Source organism: Lactuca virosa, chromosome 1 (genome assembly GCF_052849685.1).
Source record: "Lactuca virosa cultivar CGN04683 chromosome 1, Lactuca_virosa_CGN04683_v6, whole genome shotgun sequence".
Lineage (NCBI taxonomy): Eukaryota > Viridiplantae > Streptophyta > Magnoliopsida > Asterales > Asteraceae > Lactuca > Lactuca virosa.
Genome location: NC_136426.1, coordinates 139,397,353 through 139,415,146, shown reverse-complemented (window position 1 = coordinate 139,415,146; position 17,794 = coordinate 139,397,353). Strand labels below are relative to the sequence as shown.

Below are 17,794 nucleotides of genomic sequence, written 5' to 3'. Positions count from 1 at the left end.
AATGATTTTGTTAGATTAAAATTAAATTTTCTACTCGATATTTTTGAGACGTTGCAAAGTTTTTTTCTCTGATAATTAGACATGCATTTATCTTACGTGTTTGATATATTTCATAAAGTACCATTCTTTGATTATTCTTTTTTTTAATATTTGATGTGCTATATAAAAATTCTTATTTAATGACACTTTAATCCGCCTTAAAAATATGTTTTGATTTTTACTTTATGTATTTAATATATTAAATTATTAGTCACAAAATATGGTTGAAAAAATCTATATCTAAACTTATATATAATAAAATATACATTTTTCCTTTTGATCATATGTATTTGAAACTTTCATAATTTTTTTTTAATAATGATTATAAATTGGTTAATAATGTTAAATAAGTGCAAAACTTAAATTGTAATACTAAATTAACTAAAATTCAATATTAAAATAACTTTTTTTACTTTTTCTTATAAAATTATATCTTAAACTTTTAACATATTATACTTAACTTATTAGTTTGAGTATATAGCTCTATGCGAATCATTGTCATTTTAAAGTCTCAACTTTTGAATATTTTGTATAAAATAATTAAATCATTAATTTAAATATAACAGGAAAGGATTAATTTAAATCAAAGTTTCAGTTAAACTTAAAAGAAAATCCAAAGATTATTTTGTAAATAGTTAAACATTATAAGTTACAGTGCTAAATCCAAAATCTGAATTATAATCATAAATTAACTAATAAGATTTATAAAATTATTTTTATAACTGTTTATAAATAAATAACTTAAAATAACTTATAACAACAATAATTAAGAGTAATATTATAGAAAAATTATATTATTACATATAATATCAAAAACAATGTTTGAAGTTTCATGTAATTAATATTATTACGTTTAAAATTATATTATAATCAATGTTTTATATCAAATTAATATAAAAATTATTATATAAAAATTAACAACGTTATTATTATATTTAAATATATATATATATATATATATATATATATATATATATATTGTATTACACACAAAAATCTAACCGCTTAATTTACCTTATAAATTAACTTGAAATTGTCTTTTTATATCAACCTCAAGTTTTGTAATATCGAACCAAGCAAAGGGTTCAAATATTGACCAGCAATCGGCTACAAAACCTTTTAGGGTTTCCTCACTCGATTTACCGATACCTCCTAAATATCACAAGAAAATCCATTCAACCCGATCCATCTACTCCCTCATCTTCACTCCTCCACTGCGGCCACCGTCGACTGTTAAACCCTAGCTCTCATTCCACAATGATTTGTTCAAGTAACGTCTCTCTCTTCCTACCTCGTTTTCTATACATCATTCATTATTTAGTTTCTGTTGACCTGATCTGTTTTACCTTTTGCTGTTCTATGCTACTTTCACAGTTTCCGGCGAGGTGCCGGAAGAACCTGTTGTTTCTAAGTCATCCGGACTACTTTTCGAGAAGCGATTGATCGAAAGACACATACTGGTGAGTTCACTTTCTTTGCTAGGGTTTATCTTCTTAGTTATCGTGAATTTTCCTTTAGTTTTATTCCGGCGTTACCTAAAATTCAAGAAATTACAGAAGTTTGAGAGTAATTATAGCACAATAACATCACCATTCATACCAAAATATAACTACAAATCGACTTCGATGTCCAAGTTCGTCGACAGAGTGTGACTTTTATGGAACATAGTAGAATTTATGATAAACACTTCAAATAGGGTTAATTTGTCAAAGAAACCATACCAAGTTTAACTACCGTCATTCTACTGGTTCTAATATGTATTTGACTTTATTTGATTTTGATTAGGACTATGGAAAATGTCCAGTGACCGGGGAAACCCTAACTACGGATGATCTTGTTCCAATAAAAACTGGCAAGGTTTGCATTTCGTAAACTTTTGTTGCTTAATCTTATATTTCCACATTTTACATCTCAATCTTTACATGTTGAAGCTTATAACTTTTATGAAAAATGCATGCAGATAGTGAAACCTAGACCAGTGCAGGCTGCAAGTATTCCTGGAATGCTTGGAATGTTCCAGAATGTATGTGTTCTACCTTGTTCTATTAACAATCTTGTTCTTAATCATCTGAATTATGTTATAAACTTAGCTCTCATATGTTTGCTACTCCTTTTACTTCAGGAATGGGATGCTTTGGTGTTATCTGCTTTTGCATCAGAGCAACAATTACATACAACAAGGCAAGAGCTTAGTCATTGTTTATACCAGGTACCACAAACAACTTACTTGTTCCCAATTTCAAACCTTGTTTTATCTTTCAATGTTCAAATTGTTCATTTTCCAAGCTCATGTTTATATTATTTCTGTAATGTCAGCATGATTCAGCTTGTCGGGTGATTGCAAGATTAAAGAAAGAACTTGATGAAGCAAGGACAATGTTGTCAAGTTTAGAAAGACAAGCACCAATGCCAGCAACAACAGCAGTCTCATCAAATGCTTATGCTATAAGCAATGGGAAAAGAGGTTTTTGTTTTCTGTTCTTTATTCAGAGGTCTTTAATCTTTCTTGATTTTGTTCTTTTGTGACTTATATTTTTTTTCAAATTTTTGGTTTTAACAGCTGCTACTGAGGATGATGAGTTTGGTCCTGATGGTAAGAAATTCCGCCCTGGAATTTCTTCCAGTATCATTACCGAATTAACAGACTGCAATGCTGCACTTTCACAGCAAAGGAAGAAAAGACAGGTATCATGGATTCTGAAAGAACTGGAATTCAAGGTTCCATTCCATGGCTTGTTTGATTTTTGCATTCCGACCGAATTGGACTTCAAGATTCCATTGTATGGCATGTTTGTTTGCCAAATGGAATCCTATTATATATTTACAATAAACAAGTTAACATTTTTAAAAACTCAAATATCATTTTACATTTTTTTTTTCCTTCAGATTCCTCCCACATTGGTTCCATTGGATGCTATTGAGAGGTATACACAGCTCAATAGTTACCCTCTTCACAAAACAAACAAAGCTGGAATTTTATCTATTGACATCCATCAATCAAAGGTAGATATTTCATATTTGTAATTCCAACTGCATTTCCACATTTGTTCTTGATCTTTTTATTTTGGGTTTTTAAGAAAGATCTGTTTTGCACATCTCAGGATCTTATTGCTACTGGTGGAGTTGATATGAATGCTGTAGTCTTTAATCGATCTTCAGGGGAAATTGTATCTACACTCAGTGGCCACTCCAAGAAGGTGTTTTTCACTATTTGGTAAAACAAGTAATTTTGATTTCATGTTTTTATGTTTCTACCTTTTTTTAAAAAACTTTTATTATCCCTTTTTTAGGTCACAAGTGTCAAGTTTGTGTCCGATGGTGAGTTGGTTGTTACTGGTTCAGCTGATAAAGTAAGTTTTAATCTTTTTCTTCATTTTCCTTCTTGAGACCTTGTTTTTATAAACTTTTTTTTGTCTGTTTATATAACATAAACACATTATAATAAATAAAATTTGCATTGAAATTAAAGTTACTTGTTTTTTTTTTATTTGCAGACAGTAAGAGTGTGGCAAGGGTCTGAGAATGGAAACTATGATTGTAAGCATGTCTTAAAGGATCATACAGCTGAGGTAATAAATTATTTCATTTTACTTAAAATTTAGCATTATTTAAAATTTAGCATTTTGATTCTACTTTATGAAAAATAATAAAATTTATTTGTTTCTTAGGTGCAAGCTGTGACTGTACATGCTACAAATAACTATTTTGTAACAGCCTCTTTAGACAATTCCTGGTGCTTCTACGAGCTGTCATCCGGATTATGCCTTGCACAGGTTTTTATTTTTATTTTTTTATTTTTTATTATAAAAAATGTGATATTTATTGGCTTAGATGATAGGACTAGTAGTTTAGAATACATAGAGTGGGCTCTATGCATATAAAAGGACTCTAATGTTTTGGTTTTCAAATTCTCCAAATTTCAAAATAGACTTTAGAGTATATTACAAAAATGGTCCCTACACTTTCTGACTTTTACCATGTTTGCTTTAAATTTAAAACCTTTTTCAATTTTGGTTCTTATTTCAGTGTTTACATATCGATTTTGGTTACTTATTTAAAACCAAAATATGAAACCTTGAAATAAGGACTGAAACTGAAAAATGTTTTATATTTAAAGTTTAAACAACCATTTTATTATTTCCATCTTTTTTCTTGTTTTATAGTGTAGTGTAAAGGTGAATAAAATCTTTGAAGAGTGTAAGTGTAATTTGTGGTGGCTTGAGAGATTAGTCTATGTGATTGTAACAATTTATCATATAGTGAATTTCCTCTGTTTTTTTATAACATTTTTTTTTATGTATCTTCTGAAGCAAGATTTTTTGCAATTAATTTGAAGGTTGAAGATTCATCTGTATCCGAGGGCTACACATCTGCAGCTTTTCATCCTGATGGTCTCATTCTAGGAACTGGCACTTCTGGATCAATTGTTAAAATCTGGGATGTGAAGAGTCAGGTAAATTTCCAAAACTGCCCCTGGTTCATTGTTTTTTCTGTATCTTATATCATATTTTTGTTTTTTTGTAGGCAAATGTTGCGAGGTTTGATGGTCATGTTGGGGCAGTTACTGCAATATCCTTTTCAGAAAACGGTTACTTCCTTGCTGTAAGTGTTTTTCAAAAAAGAACCTCATGGATACACACACTGTTGTTTTAGCTTTAAATGATTTAGCAAATTTTATTTATTTATTTATTTATAAATTCAGACTGCTGCTCATGATGGTGTTAAGCTGTGGGATCTTCGTAAACTGAGAAACTTCAGGACTTTTACACCCTATGACGAGAACACTCCAACACAATCTGGTAATTAAAAATATTTGAAAGGGTAAATTGGTCATTTTACGACGCATATGGAATTTGTTTTGAGCTTTATAAAGTGTCTGATGACATTGTAATGTTTTTTTTTAACAGTGGAATTTGATCATAGTGGAAGTTATCTGGCAATAGGAGGTTCAGACATAAGGTACTTACTTACATGTTGGATGATTATAGAGGAAAGGGTATTTTGGTCATTTACAATAGTAATTAACATTACTGTATCTGTGTATGTGGTGTTGTACTTACTACAGGGTTTATCAAGTTGCGAATGTGAAGTCAGAATGGAATTGTATTAAAACATTCCCTGATTTGTCCGGCACAGGTTTCATTCATTCTTTTTTTTTTTTTTTTTTTAAATATTAATTTGGTGGGTTTATTTTTTTAATGTAAAATTAAATTATAAAATGTAAATGGCAGGTAAGATAAACAGTGTAAAGTTTGGTCCTGATGCAAAATACATAGCGGTTGGGTCAATGGATAGAAACCTTCGGTTGTTTGGTTTGCCTGGAGAAGAAAATGATGCTGCAATGGAAGCCGAATCTTGAAAAAGTGATATGATTGTTGTTTGTTTATCTAAGTGGGTCATTTTGTATTTTATTCAGGTGTAGCATTTTAAAAATGTCTCTGGATTTTTTTATTTAATGAGACAGATTATTTGTGTTTAGAATTTTGAAGTCATGTAAGAATTGAGTTTTATATGCAAAACGGAGGCTTTTTTTTTAACAAAATTTAACTTGTGGAATGTTTTTGGCCCTTTAACCTCCGACTTATTTATTTTTAGTTAATTGTTTGTATAATTATAGCTTATACTTTAATATTGTTGCTTGTGTTATTATGTTATAACAACTTAAAAAGCAATACATATTTAAATCACATAGTTGATGTGTATTATTAATCCAATAAGAATAAAATAGTTCAAATATAAGATTACAGCCCTAGTATTTCCCTTCATGATCAAGAAGCATCTCAAAAGGAAGTGGAAGATACTTTGGAGTTTTTCACTCACGTTTTCCAATTGTCAAGGTACTCTCGTTTAATTGAGATAACGATTAGGTGTATTATTTTAAATAATATGATAATTGATATTGAACATGATTTTGACAGACCAATTGAAGTTGTGAGACAAGTGTTATCCACAAATGTGAAAACAATGATTTATAATAGTAATCGGTTTCAACAATTTCTTTTCAATATAAGACGCATCAAAAGAAAAAAGTTCATTTCCATCTATGAGATCGTTTAATTGACCATTTAAAGAAAAACCATTTCAATGCGAAAATGTCTGGTATTTGTTTGAATATAATTAATATTTTTCAAATGTATGTGTAATCTATATTTAAATGTGTAATTTTCTTTTATTTAATAAAATGGTTGTTTTAATAATGCATAATTAGTTATATACAAATAACTTACTTTGGTTATAAATCTCTTATCATACAACTTATAAAACTGTTGTAATAAAAAAAATGTGGGTCTAAGTTTATAAAAATTTAATAAATATAAGGGTTGTTTTGTAAAAATTATAAAATTTAGATAAAAAGTAATATACCTAAAAATTCTTTTGGTGCTAAATAAGTAAATATAATGTTATGGGTTGGACTCTATCTTTTACACTTTCTATGAGTTTAGTGTAAGAGGCTTAAAGCTAAGGTTAGGATTGAAAATGGTTTTAGCAATAAGACAATGAAATTCTATCATGTGTTGAATTTGAAGGATTTTGACCGAGTTTTAAGTTATTTATTTGGTGGCAAGTAATTAAATGGATTTTCACATTCCAATTTCTTTAGATTTCGTGAACCTCACATGTAGTGGTATGTTTGTTTGTTTGAATCGAATGACCATGTAATATAACAGATAAGATAATAGAATAAATAAAATAACTAAATAGGCATTATATTTTACAATTAATTATATCCGACTGATATTCAGAAACATAATTTATACATAGTTTTTAGCTCTATAGTCTATACTATACATATATTTTTTAAATTATAATAAATAAACTTGTGTACACAAATAAAAATAAAAAGATATATGGTAAAAACTTATTAAAACCCTAATAAAGTGATAAGACTTTTTAATATCTTTCAGTAAAAGAAATATTATAGCTCAACTAAAATCATGAAAAGTTTTTGAAAATGTCATTAAGAGTTTGCATAAACAAAACCTGCCATACTGTAATTTTTATATAATGAATAGAAATTAACAAAATAAAAAAAATCATATTCTCCACTGATTTCATTATATATATAAAACCTTACATAAACATTCTTTTCCTCTGATTCCTCGGTGTATAAATAAATAATTAAAATAAATGAAACTCAAAACACATTACAAAACAACTATAATACTAATAAAAAAAAATGTAGATAATTACATCCCGTCTATAATTTAATTTTCAGGACACAAATTCATGACTTTTTAACGAGTCAAATCATTTTAATTCAAGGATACCGAGAAGAATGCGCAAATCCCCACAACTACACAAAAACAACAAAACAGTTAATGTCATAAACAAGTAACAAACTTTTTTTTTTTTTTTTTAACATAACACAATTGTTCTAAAAAAAACGAGAAAATGAAATCAAAATTAATTACCTCAACATTTTTTAAAGCAAATGCTTCATCATGAGCCAAACATTGATTTCCAAATGTATCACTACTTCCACTTGTTCCATGTAACCTTTTTACATAATCAGGACAAAAAAATAATAATTAATCATCATAAAGGAAAATTGTAGAAAAGACATTATTAGTATAATTTAAAAAAAAAAAAAAAAAAAAAAGAAAGAAAGAACTTACAAATCTTCATCCAAGCATAATGCAAAATTTCCACCTCCTCCAATTGCTAGCATGTCGTTTAGACACATGTAAAAGTACCGGTTTGCCCCTTTTCAAAATAAAAAATATACAAGGGCAAAATGGTCACTTTAATTAAACTTCTAGAAATAAACAGGATAAAATAAAATGCTTACCAGTTGGTCTAAACAGCCTTGGTGCACCATATAATGTTGTGAAAACAAAAGTTTCATATGTCCCCTGTCACCACAATTACCATTCAATGTTTTAAAAAAATGAAATAAATTATAACAAAAAAATTAAATAATAAATATATGAAGCTGCTTTAACTTACTTGATATTTCGTCTTGGAAGTAGGTGTCAAAGGACAATTTAGCAGCCCACCAAATATGGCACCTTTAGGATCTCCAGTTATCTGGATACATAAAAACATACTGTGTTTGACATGCATTGGACAGAGAGACTCATATAACTGATACAAAAGTCACACTTTTTTGGTGGGACAGGGACAAGGACAGTGACAGATGTCATTAGGACAAAAGTTACTTTTTTGCCCTGGACATGAAAAGACGTGAATGCCCTCCTAATCCTCATCATTGAAAATTACCCTTAAAAGTTACAATTTTTTGTTAGATCCAAAAAGGTGGGATATGGATTCGGTCTTGATCTCTCATATGTGGAAAAAGACGTTAATGCCCTTAAGCTTACCAGCAAACAAGGGCCAGAAAGATCAGAGCTTTTCCGAATAAGTGTGCGAAGTGATATGCCATGTCTCACAGTACTGCCCTTGATTGGAAACAAAAAGTAAATACAAATTTAAAAAGAATTAAAAAAAAGGAAAATTTTGTAAAGATTAAGAGGATATTATTACCTATACAGCATGACCCATCTGCAGCCTTTGACTAAATTAGGAAGGGAAGACTGAAAGAATTGGTATAAATCTTGATTAATAAAAAATGAATCAAGGGAAAAGTCAATGATAGCTTTCATTGGAGTATTTGGTTCAGTTGCATCTTCAAATTCAGAGCTGCTACTGCTGCTCCTTGAAGATCCTTGGTCTCCATTTTCTTCAACTCTACCATTTGATATTATTACTTCCCTGCTTTCGGTTTTTTTGCTTTGACTTTGTTGACCACTTTGTTCGTGAGGATTGAATTCATCTTCATCTTCTTCATCATCCTCATCGTAGGGATCTAAGGGTATGTGTTGCCATGAAATATCTTTGCTTTTCCATCTTGTTGGAAGTGATTGAATTGGCCTAAGGTTATTTCCATGGTTGTTTGAAGGAGAATCACTTGAGGGACGCATGAATGTAAGAACAGATGAGAAGTAATTTCCATCTTTTGAGTGTGATCTGGCCTACATATTAATAATCACATGTTACAAATCAACTATGGCAGATGGATTGTATTGAAACAAGAGCTAAGAAAATGTAAAAGAACTATCATCAATAGGTAGTCAAGTCACCATTTGGAACTTAACTGTTTGAGACTCTAATCAAGGAATATGAATGTTTAAACAGAATCTGTAATGGTTCGTTTAGATGATTAAAAATATAATTATAGTAGATTATGCATGTTAAGTTAAAATTCGATTGATAAGCAGATGTTGAAAAAAGTTCACTGATCACAATTATCCTTGAAAATCTAAAGGTGTATCAATGTACACTTCATCACAGATCTCCCCTCAATTTCAATCGCGTGAAACACAAAACCTCAAAATGACAATCTGTTCTTCTTGTCTGTATAAAGTGATTCAAGATCTCAAATCGACAATCTCTGTTATTGGACATCCACTTTCCCAAATAACAATAACAATGGCATCATTAGCTAACAACAGTTGAACAAACTCACCAATTTCTAAACCAAATCGATCTACTTTATAAACCTAACACCAGGTTCACAGAATTTAAAAAACGAATAGGAAGATCATCCATCTCCTATTCCATAAAATCAATTAAATAAAAAAAGTCGATACGGATTACAGCTTTCTAGTACCAAAATCGGAATCCAAACAATGCACACATTTATGTAGCGTGAGGATATGATACAAATAAGAAACAAGGTACCGTATGAGGTTGAGGAGAATCAATGGAAGGTGATGAAGGTGAAGATGGAGAATCAGAGAAAAGATTTGTCAGCTTGTCTGTAACTCTGTCTTTCCATGAATGCATTGCGGAAGAGAGGGGAAAGAGAGAGAGAAAGAGATAGATGTGATTATGATTATGATTGTTAATGGAGATTTTGAAACCCTAGAAACGGAGAGAATGTAGGTGGCGATGATTCAGGGTGAAAAGGGAAGAATTGTGTTTCGTCGGTGAACAGCAAAAGGAGACCAGAGGCATGCCAGCTGTCAATTAAAAAAATAAAAAGAAAATGGAAAAGCGATATTTTGGTCATTCTTTTTTCTCAAGCTGAATTTACATGTACGCCAAGGTACTTATTGCAATGCACTCCATGTTTACGGTGGTGGAGTGGTCACCGACTCACCGGGCATCCCTCCATTCTTCTTAGATTGGTCCATTTGTTATATTTTTTTTTATGGTTGGTCCTTTCAAACATTAAATCTGATTTTTAAGATAGATTTTAACAAAGCTTTTGATATTTTTCATTGGGGTTTTTTGAATTCAGTTATGGAACAAATGAATTTTAGCTCTAAATAGAGAGGGTTGATTAAAGGTTGTCTTTCATCTGGAAGAGCTTCTATTTTGGTGAATCGTTCCGCTTCGAGAGAATTTGCGATCCAAAGAGGTGTGAGGCAAGGAGATTCAATCTCCACTTTCCTCTCATTCTTGCCATGGAGGGCTTTAATATTGCTATGAGTGAAGCTTGTCGTCAACATTTGTTCCATGGTATTGCTCTTCCTAAAGATGGTCCTATTCTATCTCATCTTATGTATGCGGATGACGCTCTTTTTATTGGTGATTGTTGCGACATGAGCTCAGGCCGTCGGGTCTTCTGTGTTGGATCCGGATCGGAGATCTGAAGGTGGTGCCGTCAGCGAGTTTTCCAACGAGATACCTAAGCTGCCATCACAGCAAAGTCGTTAGCGTTGCCCCAGAGACAGTGCCCCGGGAGCAAGCTTCGACAATCAAGTTAGATCGGTTGGTAGAGATGAGATGGTTCTCCCTAGCTAGAGAGAACCATCTTGGTGTGTAGGGTATGTGTGTTTGGCCATGGAGGTTGGTCTCCCAAGGTGGGAGATGTCTGAGGGTGAAAGAGGTCCTAGGGAAAGGTCCCAAAGGAAGCTCCCTCTCTATGGAGGAGATTATGTTTTATTTATGGGGGACAATTAAGTCAAGGGAGAGTTAGGTCAGGCCTTGGGCCATCCCAACTTAGGCCCATCTAGTAAGGAGTTGGGCAAGAGCGCCCGACGAGCACCAGGCGCGGGTGCCAGATAATGTTGGAAGGTGAGCGCTCCCGTAAGTTGATCAATCGGTATAACGACATGGAATTACTGATAAATCGTATTTATAGGTTCATAATAACGACTTATGACCATAAATATAAGTTACACTGAAAGCGATAAATGTAGCTTAACTTACAAAGGTTTTAGCGAAACTCGAGAAAAATACGCCGACAGGACTCTGAAATCGAAAGCTTCTATTCATTGGAATTTTAAATCTAGTAGAGCCTCGCTAAAATAAGAAACTCCAAAAAAAAAAAGTCGGTCCTATAGCCGAAAAACGATCTAGAGAGAAATAAGAGTGAAGTTGGTGTGGGATAAGTGAATTTCAGAAGGCTATATATAGGCAACAGCAAGACGCGCCACACACCAGGGCTGTGCTGGCTCCTACGCTTGCCTGCCACATGTTGCGATTAGAATGGGCCACCCAAGGCCCTTCTAGAACATGCCATGTGTCGTCTTTGTGTGGTGTCACGTTTCGCAACCGTGTGGTGCCATGTCACCGCGTCTCTTCGAGGAGGGGAGCGGCCGACTTGCCATGTGTCGCCTCTGGAGAGTGCGTCATCAATACGCGCGGATTTCCAAATTTTCAAAATGTCGTAGCTTCTTCATACGAGCTTCGTTTTTGACGTTTTTTATATCCCCGAAAAACTCTCGACGAGATCTACAACTTTCATTTAGACTCCATCGGCTAATTTTGAATTTAGTTATAAAGCTATATTTTTAACAGACTTAGACTGTTAAAGTCCGTTAAAAATTCATAACTTTATCATATGATATTCGTTCTCCACTGTCTTTATAACGATGGAACCATATAAACGGGATCTTCAACTCTTGTTTAGATTGTGTGACATCCCATAATTTAGGTCATAGACCGCGAACGGTTAAAATACATTAAATCTCTTTGTAATTTAACTCATTGAGTTTTAGCGCATCTAATGTAAAATAAATGAGTTCATTTCAAATATTATAAGATAGCAGATGATACTTTACTTTCAAATGTGTAAACCGTCAAACGAATCAAACAGCTCAAACTACAATACTGGTTAATGCATCTGAAAAAAAAAACTGAAAATTCATATTAAGTAGTTATGTGCAAAGCAAACATTCAAATCTTATAGTACATGTTCCCCTATTTCTGAAAATATAAAGAACGTCCAAAACGGAGTTCGTATGGAAAATCTTATAGTACATGATTAGGAGCCCCTATGCCCATGTTATTTTTCTCACTTCTTCCTTCCTCCACCCATACTTCATTGTGTACACTATTTGCTAAGATTACAAAGTGTGGAGTAGGGTATGGCCTCAAGTGCTTGGGTGCATACATCCCTAGCTATAAATAGAAGGAATTGGAGACTCCAATCCTCACTCAATTCACAACTTCCATATCCCAAAACCTCTCCATTCTTTTTCTTTCTTGGTTAAACCACCACCAACCACCATAGAGTCACCCTAAAACTGTTTGTTTCGAATTATTCCCATGTTGGGGATGGTGATAAGGGATTTGGTATTAGCAAGCTTCGGGATCCTTGAGGAATTGAGTTTTGGACCCAGTTGGAGTTGGATAATGTAATTCAAATATTTTGGGTATTCGGTTTGTATTTTGGAATCAAAGGGCATTTCGGTAATTTGTCAGCTCGCGCTTTTATGGAAAGTGAATGTTCGTTCAGGATATCTTATGGCTGGTATGAGTTGATAATAGTGTAGAGCGTCTCGATACCTTTTAATAGATATAAGGATGGTCGAAATCGGGGTTGTATCGAGAAACTTATGATCTTCGGATGATTTAGGGTTTGGGGAAAACCCTAGTACATGGGGCGTACCAAGGTGGTACGCAGGGTGTATCGAGGCGAGGGAGGTTACGCAAGGCGTAGCTGGAAGGACGTTTAGCGTAAGTGCGAAATTGGGTCGGGGTGCGAGACCTCGTACGCTGGGCGTACCAGCGTACAAGGGCCAGGTTGAAAACCCTACTTTTCATGGTTGTACCCTATATAAGCATAATTTTAGCCTCTTTCCTTCATTTCTAAGTCAGCCCCCACCCTCTCAAAACCCTAAATCGATCTTGTAACCTCTTGATGGTGTTATTGAGCTCTTATAAGGTTTTGGTGCACATGTTGCCCTTGGGAAGGAAATAAGAGAAACTTGAAGTTGTTTGGCTTGGTGGAAAGACCCTGGATCCAGAATCATCACCTTGTGGGGAAGCTTTTTGAGCAACAAGTTTGCATCTTGACCTATGTGTGATTATGTGACAACCCGGAACTTCTATCTTGTACAATTAGTCAATTATATCAATGTTAAATTCGATTATGTTACCTTTTAGCATTGTTTAAGGGTTCGTTTAAGTGTTCTAAGCTTGAGTACAACCAAGGTTGAGATTAGGGATGAGTTATCAAGTCGTAAAAGTAGCAAATCGGGCCATACACTCCTTTAGGAGGAGTGTATGGTCGTACACATGTACACCCCCTTATGGCCGCACACTCACCCCTATATATAAGAATAGATCCCCTTCCTTCATTCCTTTCTCATCTTGGCTGCACACTACTCCCTTCTCTCTCAAGTTTCTTCAACCGTGAACTCTTCAAGGCTTCAAAAACGTGAGTATTCCATCCTTTAGCTTGCTATACTTGAAAGACTTCTTGATTCAAGCCTTGGTTCATCAAATTCCATCATGTTCTCCACCCTTTGAAGGAGTACGGCCGCACACCTTCGTAAGGTTGGTCGTACACCCCCTTAAAGGCTCTCCAAAGTGAGAGTTTGGCCCCTATCTTCTAGTTGGACATGATCTTAGCCTTGATGCACCTTAAAGTCGACAACTTGGACATGAACATGAAAAGTGTACGGTCGCACACCCCTTTGTACGGCCACACACATACCTTAGGGTCATACACCCACTTTGATGAACATTTTAGGCTTCAAACTTGCATTCAACCAAGCATGGCACCTAAAACACTCCTTGGATGCTAGTTAGAACCTTGGAAACGCCTCAAAAGCGCATCTCATCATGAGTGTACGACCGTACACTCATGGGCCGCACACTCATGGCCGTACACACCCCTAGGGTGGCCGTACACCTCCCTCACTCAATCGTATTTGATTCTAGCACTTAGTCCAAGTGTTTCCAAGTCCTTAGGGTGGTTTCCTATCATGTCTAAGTCGTGAAATACCCTAAATTGAATCATATATGTGTTATTACATGATAATTAGGATCCAATTGTGTTCGAGGCTTCATTTGACACTCAACATCTCTTATCGATCCTTCATACAAACCACTCACTCGAGGTGAGTTCATACCCCTACGCTTTTACGATTTTTAAACGTTTTTAGGGGGAATATGTAACGCCCTGTTCTAAATTACTCAGTTATAGAATTTCAGAGGCCAAGGCTAGGGGCGTTCTAGTCTTTTAAGAGTCCTAGAGGTATTATTCGAGAAGGTTTTGGGCCGGGGAGTGTTGTTAGACGCGTAGAGCTTCTCGCCACCTTTCCGTGGATATAAAGTTCATCGGAAACGGATATAGAATGAAAGAGTTATGACACTTTGAAGATATTGACATTTATGGCCCTTAATGGAAAAGTTGACAAGGCAGTCCCTAGCATGCATAAAGTGCACGCGTGTTTAGCTGGGTACGCCCAGTGTAAGGCTGGTGTACGCCCAACGTAGCGGGGCAAAAGATCGTGGGTTTTTAAGGCGTACGCCCAGCGTACGCTAACAGCCTCTAAACCCTATTTTTGGGAGTGCCATTATATAAAGAACACAATGGCTTCAACCCTAGCCCCCATATCAGCCTCCCCAACCTCAGAAGAAACCCTAGAACATCCCAACCTTCATTTTGTGAGATCTTGACCTTGAAAAGCTTATTTTGGTGGTTTAAAGCCTGGAAGAGAAAATAAGAAGATTGGCAAGGAGGAACCTTGGAAGCTAGAGCTTATAGATCTGGGATAAGTGCTTCATTTCGGACCTCTACAAGGTAAAAAGTTTTGAGCTTGATGATTATTCTCTTAGATCTCTCTTAGTACAAGTTTATAGACTTTTTGGTCCCAAGAATGGGTCTTTGAGACTTAAGCATGTTTCTAAGACCAGTGTTGCCTCCCTTAGAGTCATATGTGTCCCATAAGCAGTAAAGTTTCAACCTTTAGGACTTATATGAGTTCATGCTTGGGTTAAGACCTTCATCCATGGAAATAGATTATGGTTTTTGGAGTTGGGGCTTATGTGAGTCAAGGAAGCCATAAAGTAAGCAACTTTATGGTTTAAGACGTGAAATAAGACTTGGATCTGAGTTAGTAGCTTCTGAATCAAGGTATTCAGCTCTTAATAGAGAAAGGACTTAACAAAGCATTACGCCGAGCGTACGTGCAGGTACGCCCAGCGTACACGTCATCAAGCCTGTACGCCCAGCGTACATTGAATTACGCCCCGCGTAACGCTGCCAGTTTGGGCCTTGAGTATTTGGGCCTCGGTGTGGGCTGTGCTTTGGACTTTGGGTCTTTGGGCCTTAGTGGGCCATCAGGAGTCAAGGAATATGGGCCAAGTATGGGTGTTAGGCTTAGGGTAAGGCCCAATAAATAGATTGGGCCCAATGTAGCAAATTGGGCCATTAATGGGCTTGGGAAGCCTACCTAGGGTTTGGGCCTTTATATATTATGCTTGGGCCTTAGTTATGGACTATATTGCGGTAGGGGTAAAATAGTAATCTTACCCTGAGAAAAGACTATGATATTGAGCTAAGTAATATTATGATCTTGGTAGCTCGGGGAGCCGAAGAAGCAGCAGTCAGGGAATTTCCAGTCAGCAGTAGAGGGTTATCAGCAAGTTCAGCAGTGCAGGTGAGTTTCCCTTTGTGTGGATGGGTCTACGGCCACAATGTCGGCCCATGTAGTTATGAGTAGGAAGACCCGGGGGTTAGCTTTAGGCACCGTATGCTAGTATGATATTCAGGACCAAGGTCCGATATCGGGCGGGTGCCCAAGGAATGGTTTGCATGATAGAGTATACTTGTTGTCTGTGTGATACATGTATGTTAAATTGAAGACCCATTACTTATCCAAACATTTAAACTAATTGTTACTTGTTAAATTGAAGACCCATTACTTATCCAAGAATTTAACCAACAAAAATAACATTCACATATCAATATTCATGACTAGAGATATATAAACATGAAGGAAGTTTTCATAGAAAATATAATCATAGATATTCAACACAAGTTCATGGAGTTCTTTAAAATAACCAAAACATTCAAGCAATTACATCCAAGTCAACCAAATATGAGTCTAGCCAAGCATGGCCAAAATGAAAGAAATGCAAAGTAGATTAGTGATACCAAACATTGTTCAAGATGCAAGTTGGAAGAAAAATTGCTCCAAGCTTCTAAATCTTCCAATCTTCTAGAGAGAAAAGGTGTTTGTGCCTCCAAGTGTTCCCCTTCCTTCTTGCTTCGAAACTCCAGTAAAAGTGGTCAAAAATCGGATCCAAAAGTCCCCCAAAAGCATTCCACCAACCTTCCCAAAATAGAGTCAAAAAGTCAAAAATCCGGATTCTTCACAGTGTGATCCACGCGGACCATTTGTAAATCCACGCGGACCGCGTGGATTCTGGGCCATTTGGCCCATTTGATTGGACTTCTAGTTTTGATCCTCTATTTATTGGTCCAGCCCACATGTAAAGGTTCTTGATAGCCCAATTGTGTCTTCTTGACTCTCCCAAGATGGGTCATTGCTTCCTTGATCTTCTATAGCTCAAAATTCTCTTCACATCATCATCATTCTTCATCTAAAATTAAGCCCAACTTACTCCTTTGATTATGTTGACAACATGCCCAATCACACCACTTCAAGTCCACAAGCAAACCGCAAGCCTCCAAAAGTCCCGCACTCCTTCCATACCTCTAATGACAAATAGTCTTCGATAAATCCTGCAAATAAGCTCAAAAGACTGGAAAGCACCTGGTAAAGGAGAAAAATAACAAAAAGAGAAAATATGCATGAAGATTAACTAAAATGAGATGGAATGTGCTAAAATAAACTATAAAAAGAAGTAAATAAATAAGCAGAACCAACAAAATTAAATAACCCTAAATCTTTCACACTAAAATAGTGTATAGTGGTAAATGGATCGTATCCACGGAGATTGGTTCAATTTAAATCTCTATGCAAATCACTTGTTCAGGTACTTTTAAAATAAAAGTAAAAGTAAAAAAAGGGGGGTTTAATTCTTTTTGATTGTTTGACAAAATTAAAACAAGCTAAATAGCAAATATGACAAGTAAACAAGTAAAAGTTTTGATTGAATTCAATGAAGTAAAATTGGTTGATTTTGGGATATACCACATGGATGACATGGTTGACTTATCATTATACTAAATATAATAACACTTGTGAATTGGTTTAATTTGGCTATAGCAATTCATAAGCACAAATTACCTCAACTCTTCTTAGATATTAAAATGGTTAGATAAGCTCTAACACATTCCCTTAATTAAAGTCACAAAATCAATGAAACATATAATCTTGTGAAAATCAATTAGCTTTGAGTTCTAAGAGTCACCAAATCCATAAGATAATAAAATGCTTACATTATCATTATGGAGGAAACATTACCGTGGTCTAAATGAAATGAAAACAAACATATAAATCATTTGTTGCTTACTAATTTGAGGGTCCATTACTTAACCAAGAAATTAGTCAACAAAGATAAGCATTCATTCATCTAAGCTCATGATCAAAGATAAATAAACATA

General features: G+C 34.6%; 2 protein-coding genes across 2 annotated transcripts; one reads left to right on the top strand and one right to left on the bottom strand.

Annotated features, from left to right (window-relative positions):
- The first annotated feature begins 1,106 nt into the window (after positions 1 to 1,106).
- On the top strand, positions 1,107 to 5,581 carry LOC145158873 (pre-mRNA-processing factor 19-like). The gene is made up of 18 exons (XM_079077737.1): positions 1,107 to 1,309; positions 1,414 to 1,499; positions 1,825 to 1,896; positions 2,000 to 2,062; positions 2,162 to 2,248; positions 2,356 to 2,503; positions 2,600 to 2,724; positions 2,926 to 3,042; positions 3,141 to 3,236; positions 3,330 to 3,389; positions 3,534 to 3,608; positions 3,708 to 3,812; positions 4,376 to 4,492; positions 4,564 to 4,641; positions 4,742 to 4,838; positions 4,947 to 4,998; positions 5,105 to 5,175; positions 5,271 to 5,581. The coding sequence occupies exons 1-18, from the start codon at positions 1,297 to 1,299 to the stop codon at positions 5,396 to 5,398; spliced, it is 1,590 nt and encodes a 529-aa protein (XP_078933863.1). The 5' UTR covers positions 1,107 to 1,296; the 3' UTR covers positions 5,399 to 5,581.
- A 1,483-nt stretch (positions 5,582 to 7,064) lies between these two features.
- On the bottom strand, positions 7,065 to 9,983 carry LOC145158863 (uncharacterized). Its single transcript, XM_079077727.1, has 8 exons — positions 9,721 to 9,983; positions 8,524 to 9,011; positions 8,361 to 8,433; positions 7,987 to 8,067; positions 7,829 to 7,892; positions 7,656 to 7,743; positions 7,452 to 7,536; positions 7,065 to 7,333 (listed from the first exon to the last, which is right to left on the bottom strand). The coding sequence occupies exons 1-8, from the start codon at positions 9,823 to 9,825 to the stop codon at positions 7,298 to 7,300; spliced, it is 1,020 nt and encodes a 339-aa protein (XP_078933853.1). The 5' UTR covers positions 9,826 to 9,983; the 3' UTR covers positions 7,065 to 7,297.
- Between the last annotated feature and the right edge of the window lie 7,811 nt (positions 9,984 to 17,794).

Excerpts from the sequence above, each read along its gene's own strand:
- LOC145158863 (XM_079077727.1), bottom strand. The coding sequence starts at position 9,825 with ATGCATTCATGGAAAGACAGAGTTACAGACAAGCTGACAAATCTTTTC. Across the intron at positions 9,012-9,720 it reads ATTCTCCTCAACCTCATACG|GCCAGATCACACTCAAAAGA; the intron begins GTACCTTGTTTC and ends ATTAATATGTAG. Across the intron at positions 7,744-7,828 it reads AAGGCTGTTTAGACCAACTG|GGGCAAACCGGTACTTTTAC; the intron begins GTAAGCATTTTA and ends TATTTTGAAAAG.
- LOC145158873 (XM_079077737.1), top strand. Across the intron at positions 3,609-3,707 it reads TAAAGGATCATACAGCTGAG|GTGCAAGCTGTGACTGTACA; the intron begins GTAATAAATTAT and ends TTTGTTTCTTAG. Across the intron at positions 3,813-4,375 it reads CCGGATTATGCCTTGCACAG|GTTGAAGATTCATCTGTATC; the intron begins GTTTTTATTTTT and ends ATTAATTTGAAG.